The sequence below is a fragment of the Orbicella faveolata genome, unplaced genomic scaffold, assembly GCF_042242905.1.
Source record: "Orbicella faveolata isolate gen_17 unplaced genomic scaffold, um_ofav_v1 contig_46, whole genome shotgun sequence".
Taxonomy (NCBI): Eukaryota; Metazoa; Cnidaria; class Anthozoa; order Scleractinia; family Merulinidae; genus Orbicella; species Orbicella faveolata.
In genome coordinates, this window is record NW_028301576.1 from 10,947,501 (window position 1) to 10,957,500 (window position 10,000).

Here is a 10,000-nt window from a genome sequence, read left to right on the forward strand (position 1 = left end):
TTCTCTCTATACACAGAAGCCTATAGGCAAGAGTGTAATACCAAGAAAACACAAGTAACAAGTGGCATATTCCACAATTGTAAACCACAAGAAAGTATTGCATAACCATTTTATACCATGTCATAGAAAATACAGCGTCCAACACAATCAATGCAGCACATGATGGGGTAGCTGGTTGTCTGATACCATTGAGCATATTTAATGGCTTTCCTGTATTCTATTTGGCTGTATTTTCTATGCCAATTGGTACTAAAATACACAATTGATTACAAGTTGCATAGATATCAATTAAGAGACATTATCTGTTTTCTTACCTCATCAATGTTTTCAGTGAAAGCATGAAGAGAGATGCTTGACTTGACTGGTCCTGGCAGAACAGTCTGTACATGAATGTTGTGCTCAGCCAGCTCCAGCCGTGCAGTATCAAAGTAGCCCTACCAAAATGATAATGGCAGTAAGTACTATGCATTTTCTGGCCAAGGTTTAGCGTTGTTCCCAAGACAGAGCCATTAGAGAGCACTAGCCAGAGGTTTGAGGCGAAACAGAACTAACTGTTTCCTGTGGGATCAAGCAAGCATATAAATTCTGAAAGAATTCATACATGTTTCAAACTTTTCCATTTGACTTGAGACTTATTAGCAAGCTTGGTTTTCGCCCCTCACTCAAGTCTAGTCTGTCAGGTGGGTAATTAAGCCTTTCTTGAGACACAACCTGATTATGTGCCATTCAAACAATTGTTGAACCTTATGAGGTTCAATTCAAATACTCTTGTTTCCTTGGACATATAAGACAAAATCAAATTTGGATAATGATTTATGAAAGGCTTAGAATGGAGTTTTTGTATTAATTAAATAACGCAAGTCCATTCATAGCATATGTCCAAACGAAGTTGTTCAAAAATAGATTAGCTGTACATTCTCCTGCTACTCCAGCTCCATTGAGTTTGTGACAAATGATGCCACCGTCAAACATCTAAACATCCACAAATGTACGAATGAGAAACATTTCCAGAAAAACCACAATTCACTTCCACTCGAACGAGCTCAGCAACAACTTACTTGAAGGATAAGCTGGAAACAGCCATCCATTGGTATGACTTTCTCGCAACTCTTTTCACGTGAGCCTGCTGTTCTAACAACCCGATGTTTCCGTAGAAACCAATATAATGAATATGTTTCACCAATTTTCCTTCAATGTGGATGTAGCAAAGTTGAGTAGATGGTAGTCTGAAACGCGAGAGGCCACCCGGAGATCAAATCCTCCAGGACACAAAATTATCTTTTTTCACTTTTTTTTCTTATTAATGGATATGTGTATATATATATATATATATATATATATATATATAAAAAACGTTTACCAAAACACAGCGTTTGCCTTCCGAAGCTTAAAAAGCATTATAAAAGACTTTCACCAAAACACAGCCTTTGCTTTCCGATGAAAAAATCATCTGGAGCTTTAATCATTCGAGAATTTGTCCAGCACATTGATCGATTTCGAGCTCAAAATATGCTAGTCTTTGTCAAGCCCTAAGTTACCACTAGTGTCAGATAGGATTGCAAAGGAAAAACAATGATGACTTTCCCTTACAATCGAATTGAGGAGGATGAACCTTGAAGTCTTCCCCGAGCTTAAATGCAACTTGTATCCTGGTGTTACATTCAGGTCAATCATACAGGGTACTACTTCCATTGAACAGCACTGAATTGGTTTCACAGTGAGAACTTCAAGCCAAAAAACATACGCACGTAGACCGTGCAGAAACGATCCACGAATAAGAGACATTGCCACAGAGACAAACCACTTGGTGAATAAATCTTTTCAACTTGGTTGCAAGAGAGTGCAATTGCTTTATATATTGGCCAGCGGATGTAGAAAAAGTTAACAGGAATCGAAGGAAGGACGAAAAGAAAGAAGACCGGAAGAGTTAAAAACTGGACAGAAGACAAAACAAGAAATAGACAGTCTTCCGCCAGAAAAAAAAAATTAAGAAAAAAAAGTGTGATTTAGCCATGTGTTGAGAAGTGCTAGTAATTTCTACATGTAGCTTACAATGGTTGCAGAACTTCACGATACCAATTACATACCTGCAATGCATGTTTACTCGCGCCATAAGTTGCTGCAAAAGGTACTTCTACGAAGAATAATTTAATTTATACATAGCTATCAGACTGGTGTTAACACAGATCTACTCACAAAATCTTCTTGAAAATCAAGTTGCAAGTTTGGGGTAACCCCTTTAACTGCAAATCATTAAATCACAAGTTCATGCTCTACAGGATTGATGTCATTGCTTTAATGATGCTGATCCTGCATACCTATTTTAACTTTCAGAATTAGCATTAAAATTGGGTCATCAATAATCTCAAGAGCTTCGACCTGTCAAGCTACTTACTGTTAAGGTAATTCCTCTGAAATAAAAGTGACCATAGATTTTCGTTCAAACTTTGTCCACTGAATATTTGTCATATGACAACTTCAATTTTGAAATTAAAAAAGGGGGTGCCCATGCTCATCAAGGAGCAGTGAGGCATTGAAAATGCCCCATTTTGGCATTATTTAATGCTCATTAATTTATAAAAATGCATTCCCAGTAATTGTAAAATCTTTGTGAGCCCAGACTCATAAGAATACACATTAAACTACAGTCAATACATTGTGTCGGACACAACTAAACATTTTAAGTTTGATTCAGACAGAAAGCTAAATCCTTGATTAAAAATTTAAACCAAATTTCTTGACGTGGTTACCGACTGCAAAATAGAAAAGGCCACAGTGTATCTGCTATTTTTCTTATTTATTCAATTTTCAGCAATAGAAATTAGATCAGTCTTTTCTCATGCAAAGCTTATGATTAGTTGATTACAATGACTGGAAAAAAAATTCGGGTGCCCGTGCTCATTGGTGAGCTAAAGCCATTTTTCAACTAGCTGACGGAGCTCAACATCAAGGTAAATCCATCATGTTTTCACTATGCGTGTGCACGAGCGCGCGCTAATGACGCCATAAATTATGCGCAGTAAGGATGCACGATGCAAATGTGAGGAATGACCTTAAAGTACATGTATTGAAGCTGACAATTCAAAGGACGTTTTGACAAAAAACTACATGAATTATACTTCCACATTTTGATGTACCATCATAATTCAGTCAGTCAGTCAGTCAGTCAGTCAGTGAGGCAGTCAGTCAGTCAGTCAGTCAGTCAGTCAGTTGAATAGCCCCTTTGTACAAAACAACCATATGATATAAGATCTGCCACCCTGGATGGCAAATTTTGCACTGGGACTTCTTACACACAGAAGCTATTAACTCACTCAGGCACAAAATTTTTTTGTTTTGGATTTCCCAGTGTGCAGTTTGCTATCCAGCATGGCAGATGTTATACCATGTGATCGTATTGTGCAAAGGGCCTATTGAGTGAGTGAGTGAGTGAGTGAGTGAGTGAGTGGGTGAGTGAGTGAGTGGATGAGTGAGTCAGTGAGTCAGTGAGTCAGTGAGTCAGTGAGTCAGTGAGTCAGTGAGTCAGTGAGTCAGTGAGTCAGTGAGTCAGTGAGTCAGTCAGGAGTCATGTCATCAGCCACTCATTTCAAGACTTTTCAGTTTAAATTTATAAAACAAGTTTAACAATAAATTATTAACCCCTGCAGTTAATGAATATTTTATAAAACCCAAAACTCATTAAATTTATTCATTCCAACAAATGAATTAAAATTACCAGTTTTTCCAGCAATACTGCTCACCACCACAATCTGTCCCTCATGATGTTCAATCATATGTGGGAGAACTGCTTTGGTCAAAGAGATGGGACCAACAACATTTAAATCCAAAAGTGCTCTATCCACCTCTAATGATGTTTTTTTCCACCAAGGCTTTCTGTGACCCACCAGCATTGTTCACCAGAATGTCAACCTACATTAAGAAAACAACTGTACTGGTACCAGTGCTTCATTATTGCCTCATGTTAATCTGCTGAACACTGTTTTCGTGGATTTTACTTTTTGATATTTATTAAGGTGCCTAAAGTAACAACAGTTCAGTACATGGCGATCAATGTTAACTGTGCTATTTTTTAATGAAGACTAGTGAGCAGCACAAAGGAAAACTTCTTTTAGTTGTAAGAGGCATTTCGTGTCTATCTGAGACTTCTTCAGGGAATGATTACAACTAACATTGAACAGCACATGTAGCACATAAACGTGCCTAAGTTTAACTTCCCATGGAAGTGAATAACTGCTGAAACAGGCTGTAAACGGATGTTACAAGAAATTGCTTAATGCATACATGTATGTTATTGCGTGTTGTTATATTTTGGGGGCCATTGTGACGATTAGCACTAATTGTCTCAGATAGACACGAAACGCATCAGAAATAAACCAAAAACCTTACAATTACAGGAAGTCTTCCCTTGTGCTGCTCGCTAGTCTGTGATAAAAAATTAAAAAATTAAAATTTTTTGTAAAAAAATTAAAAAATTTTAAAAGAAATGCACTTGGGCAAGAGTTTAAGAAAAACACTAAGTATTGTACTCTGTATATAGAAATAATGACATTGTTAATATTCCATCAAAAAAACTCTGCAGAATTTGAAGTTCTTTAACTACAAAAGTTATTCCCCCGCAGGGTTTTGGCCGACACTCTAAGATTCCCCGCGTGTATACATACAACGAATTTCAAAAAAGTAAGAAATGTGTTGGTAGTATGCGAAGCATTCTCGATTTGATGAAACTAGGTGCACATAGTGGTCTCGGGTAATGTAGCACAAGGAACGCAGGCTCACAAAACGGCTAGTAAGAGTGGTGTTGGGTACATGGAATTCTTGATATCAAGGTTCTTGCAGCCATGAGTTCGTGTTTCGCCATCTTCTAGCAGCATTTCAAGGTTCTTGTAAGCACAAGTTTGTGTTTTGCCATCTTTGAGCAGCATTTCAAGGTCTCCCAACCACAAGTTTGCATTTTGCCATCTTCAAGCAGCATTTCAAGATCAAAAATACTCTCCAATTACAATATGCAGTAATATGGCCTGCATGATGATTTTAACGTGATCAAATGAATTCACTTCGAAATGACCGAGATTCTCATCTAGGACAAATTGAACATGATTTAAAAGATCCTGAAGATGGATTTTGGGAGAAAAACAACTCAGAAGGTATCGTAAGAAATTCTGAACATTCTAGGAATTCGACGCCAGTGTTATATACCCTTCCGATCGCCAGTTTTACCTTTGGCATCTCGTTTATTCGGATCGCTTATTTGTATTGAGTAATCCTACGTGGCGTAGAGCTCATGTGACGGTTGGGTGACTTTACAGGGATCCAAATGTAAATGCAATTGTTTTGCAGCATTTTCTTTGAGGTCAAAAAGCTTGACTCTAATTTGCATATATGGTGACTGTAATGCGATACTTCTGATTACGTCTCGGAAGAATATCGACTTCCGTTCTGCTTTCGAGATACATTTGCTATCTTTACTCATATATCAAGACAAATGGTTTGTTTCAGCATCAAATTGGAACAGCAGAGTAGTTTGACTTAATTTGTTGTTTCGCTATAGATTTTTAACCTTTTTTCCCTATAAAGTTCTACTGAGTGAAATTTTTGTGAAAGAAACATTAGTTTCCATGAAGGCAATGCAACCTTTTCTTCCAGAAAGTACTTTTTGCGTCCTTTCTAACGAGATACGGTAAACTGCTCTGCTGTAAATACTTTGTGAGAGTATTATGTAGAGAATATCATGTGATAGAATGAGTTAAACAGAATGTGTTGGTTTAGTTAACTTAGTTAATTGTTTGGATCATACTCATGGTAAGATGCCTAAGTTACTGGAACAGTCTCAGTGATATAGTTTACAAAAAAAATAAAATTTTTAGTCATACAAAAATGTTCAATATTATTGTTTTCAATCAGCAGAAATGAAAGAAAGCGGGAGCAGATTTAATGTGAAACAAACAGTGATAATTTATTCATATGGTGATATATTAAAGTCCTTTCTTTATCTAAGTGGCATCCAAATTAAAATAAAATTACAAATCTTAATGAAGGAATATTTTCTGTAGACTGGGACTGGTTAATAAATTATACATGCAATATTGACATGACAAATTGCATTTAAGAGGCGCCCTCTGTAATTTTCAACTATGGCCATTTGGACCAGAAAAAATCAAATTCCTCAAACTTTCTCAGATGAATGGTCTAGATAAGTGATTCACAAAAATATAACTTTCAGTTCAATTCGATTGGTATTTTAGCGCTGGGGCCACCATCTTGGTTTTGCCCCTCTAAGAGGGCTTTCAGCGGCCATTTTAGGGCACATTTTTGACAATTTGCCATACAAAGAAAACGATCTAAATCCGGGTAAAAACACTTTAGTCGAGACAAGCAAATGTTTCTTGTTACATTGAGAGGCTGTTTTGGCAATTTGATCATCACCTGATTTTTCTACAGAATTTTAAATTTCTTCCCTTTCGGACTACTCATGAAGCGCCATAAAAAAGGCGAAGTTTAAAGGAAAATATCGCCAAAAGTACATCACTTGAGATCCCAAAACTACCCTCCACTTAAAGAGCAATGTCTCACCTGTAAAATCATGCAATAAAATTTTGGGGCAGTTAAAACTGTAAAATGTTAGAAGAAGAAGTTTAAGCTGTGCTTTTGTCAACAAAGACCGCCGTCCTAATTAGCATAATAACGTGAAAATAACGATGCACAGAGAAAATAATGATATATTCCACTTACCTCGCGACATGTCGACAACTGGATGTTCCACGATGCCTCATGTTATATTTCCAGTATGTTTCAGCCACATTTTCGGTGCTTAGTGTACGAAATCACTCTCAGACATCGCCACGGTTAAGCAGATTTCAACTCTCCGAAGCCCGCTTCATAACATCTATCAATATTATTTGTCTTTCGCCTCATAAGCCGCCGTTTACAAGAAGTTTAACAATTTGCTGAGATCCTAACTGACCCAGAAGTCTGTTAGCAGCCTTTAAAATCCTCCTCTTAATCGAGGATTCTCATCAAGAACTCGTTTAAGCTCAGTTCTGTTTTCATCTGTTGTGCATCCGCCATTATTCCACAGATTGCGTTACATTTGACAAATGCACATTCCAACAGGTAGGGGTAGGGTGGGTAGGAAGTGAAAATGTAACCGACATTAAAGCCATTTTACGCATTTCTGTGTCTTAACTAGGGGGGGGGGGGGGGGGGTCGTGTATTAAAAAAAAAAAAAAAAAAAAAAAGGGAAAACGATAGACACTATCAAGTCAAAAGATTATGATCTGTGTATCTTGATCAGCTTTCTCAGTTCATCAGTGAGGCCCTATTAGGGGTTTTCAGGATACTGGATATTTGGGTAAAAAATTAACAGGATGCAAGAAAGTTAGGGGAAAAATTAATAGGGTAGGGCATGTTTAGATCAGATATAGCGGGACAGTTGTGTCTTTCGCTGCCGGGAGTGCCATCAAACTTTGCAAAAGACAACAGACTGACGAATAGTACGCAGGAAGTACTGATTAGGGACTTTTTATTGAAACTTCTTACATTTTCTTAGCCGTTTCACTTTTGCATCAGAAAAGAAAATGCTCAGAAAATTACTGAAGGGCAGTTAAGGACGATGCCTTCTTTTTTAGGCATGGTTTAAACGCCAGGCGCGCGCTTGGGTTGGAACTAGTGACGTACTTAACTACCCTACCAAGCGTGCGACTTAAAAAAAATCCTATTGTGGCCGAAACAAATTTCGCACTAAAATTACGAGCCTGCACTAAAACCGGGATTACAAGAAAAGCAGCATATCGCTAAGCAATAACTGTGAACGGCTTCCAGCTGACAAACTAGCTTTTATCGTATCCGTAGAAAAAATCATACTGAAATTCAACTGTAGATGGCATAATGCGCGCGCAAAACAACTGCGAGAGACGTCAATGTTTAACTTACTTGGAAAGTAAGAGGGAAAAATGTAACGGACACCGACAAAGTTTTCGAAAGGATGAAACAACTCATTTAACTTTTAAAACAGGGGTGATTACAGCTACATTTTATGGTATGAATTGGAAGTGGTAAGCCTATTCGACAATGCATTAGTTTTTGGCTGTGAGGAAAAGTTATGTAGACTGTATTTTGGCTAAGCCAGAGTGCTGTTGCGACGATTCTGTTATTAAATACATATCAAAAGTAGTTTTTATGTTACCACTTACCACGTAGTTTAAAGATGTTTTTTAATATGTTTAGTTTTCTGCATGTAAAGGCGAACCTTAGGAGAATCTGTGAAGAAATATCTTTACCTTTTTTTCAGAAAAATGCTATCGTCAGCAGTAGTTAATTATCTCGGAAAAATTAATGACTACCCCCCAGTTTTCTTTGTGGATTCTAATAACCCTGGCTAAGATCTACTTTTTCCACGTTTTCTTAATCTGGCGCAAACACGTTTGTATTTTGTTGGCACCATTCGTTATGAGCCTGAGGCACCCCACGGCCGCTAATGTCGTTCAGCTCTGTGATGGAACACAGCTGCATGTCTGCACAGGACTAGTTTTCGACCCTAAGCAGGGCGCTTTAAACTACCCGCATCTATCAAGCGAAACACTTATGTTGACGCTTAGCTTTTTAAAGACATTATAGATGCGTTTAAGGCACACAAGTTGAATGATTCATAAGCAATTGGATGAGTTAACTGACCCTTGTCAAAATATCTGCAGCTTGATTCTCAGCGGCTGTTGTGTCTTCTTGGAGGACCTTCTCCTGTCTGTTTCTGAGCTTGGAAACCATTCTCGAGAGGAAGGATTAAACGTGGCAAGGAGTCAGGAAGTCATCACAGGTGAACCGCCTAATTCTGGCCTTATCTTTTGAGCGCCTCATCTTTTGTGCTACAGTAATTGCTTCGACTTTTATGACCGTTTCCTGACCCGAGAAAAACTTTTCTTGCGCACTGCTTGTCAGTCTGTTGCCTTTCGCAGCATTTGATGGCATTTCGGGCAGCGAAAGACACGAGTATAATGCTGAACAAAAAAAACAAGGAAGAGGCTTTTTATTGGAGTTCTATCCGTATTCTGTTTGTAATAAATGAAAATTCTCGTCAAAAACTAATGGCTGTCAATGAGATTAGGATAGTTGTTTACAAATATGTTGTGCCTCGATCTCTTTGCAGACACAAAGGTTGCCATGTAAGAAATTCGTGTTAAACGGTACAGAATTCGGGACACATTTCATTCTCTGTTTATTTCTCCAGCCCCGTCTTTATCTATCTATTCAGTGTAACAAGTGTGGGCTTCGAAATTACTAACAAGGAGCTGCGTTACCTAACCTTAAAACCCCAAACATTTGATACAAAACTTTCATATTTCAACGTGATACAAGTACTAAGAGTCCAGAATAAATGCTTATAGCAGTTGACATACATCATTTCTTTTATCCTAAATAGCTGACCATTGTTGAGGCTCCATAGTGGGAGGGGGGGGGGGGGGGTGTGTGTCGGTGTATCCCTAATCCTATTAATTTTTGTCCTAAATATCTTGTATACTGTTAAATCCAGTTCAACGATTTCCTACTCAATTAATATCCTGTTTTATCTGATCTAAACATGCTCTACCCCATCAATATTTCCCCTAAATTTCTTGCATCCTATTAACGTTTTACCCAAATATCCAGTATCCTGAAAACCCCTAATAGGGCCTCACTGATGAACTGAGAAAGCTGATCAAGATACACAGATCATAATCCTTTGACCTGATACTGTCTATCGTTTCCTTTTTTTTCGTTTTTTTTTTTTAATACACGACCCCCCCCCCCCCCCCCGACCTACCCTGCAAAAAAATGACCTAGAAAATACCTGCAAGCAGAAGCTCGTGTTCAAATCATTTTGGGAAAGCCAGTTACTAGTTTAGACACAGAAATGCGTAAAATGGCTTTAATGTCGGTTACATTTTCACTTCCTACCCACCCTACCCCTACCTGTTGGAATGTGCATTTGTCAAATGTAACGCAATCTGTGGAATAATGGCGGATGCAC

At 38.0% G+C, this 10,000-nt stretch overlaps 1 protein-coding gene across 1 annotated transcript in view; it reads right to left on the minus strand.

Annotated features, from left to right (window-relative positions):
• Positions 1–7,236, minus strand: part of LOC149098353 (dehydrogenase/reductase SDR family member 7-like) — an 11,813-nt gene extending 4,577 nt beyond the window's left edge. Inside the window, exons 1-4 of the mRNA XM_089277833.1 lie at positions 6,730–7,236; positions 3,716–3,909; positions 2,088–2,134; positions 315–434 (exon numbers count right to left, since the gene is read on the minus strand). Coding sequence (XP_089133959.1) covers positions 315–434; positions 2,088–2,134; positions 3,716–3,890 — 342 coding nt within the window. The 5' untranslated portion in view covers positions 3,891–3,909; positions 6,730–7,236. The remainder of the gene's footprint in view (positions 1–314; positions 435–2,087; positions 2,135–3,715; positions 3,910–6,729) is intronic.
• Positions 7,237–10,000: the final 2,764 nt, after the last annotated feature.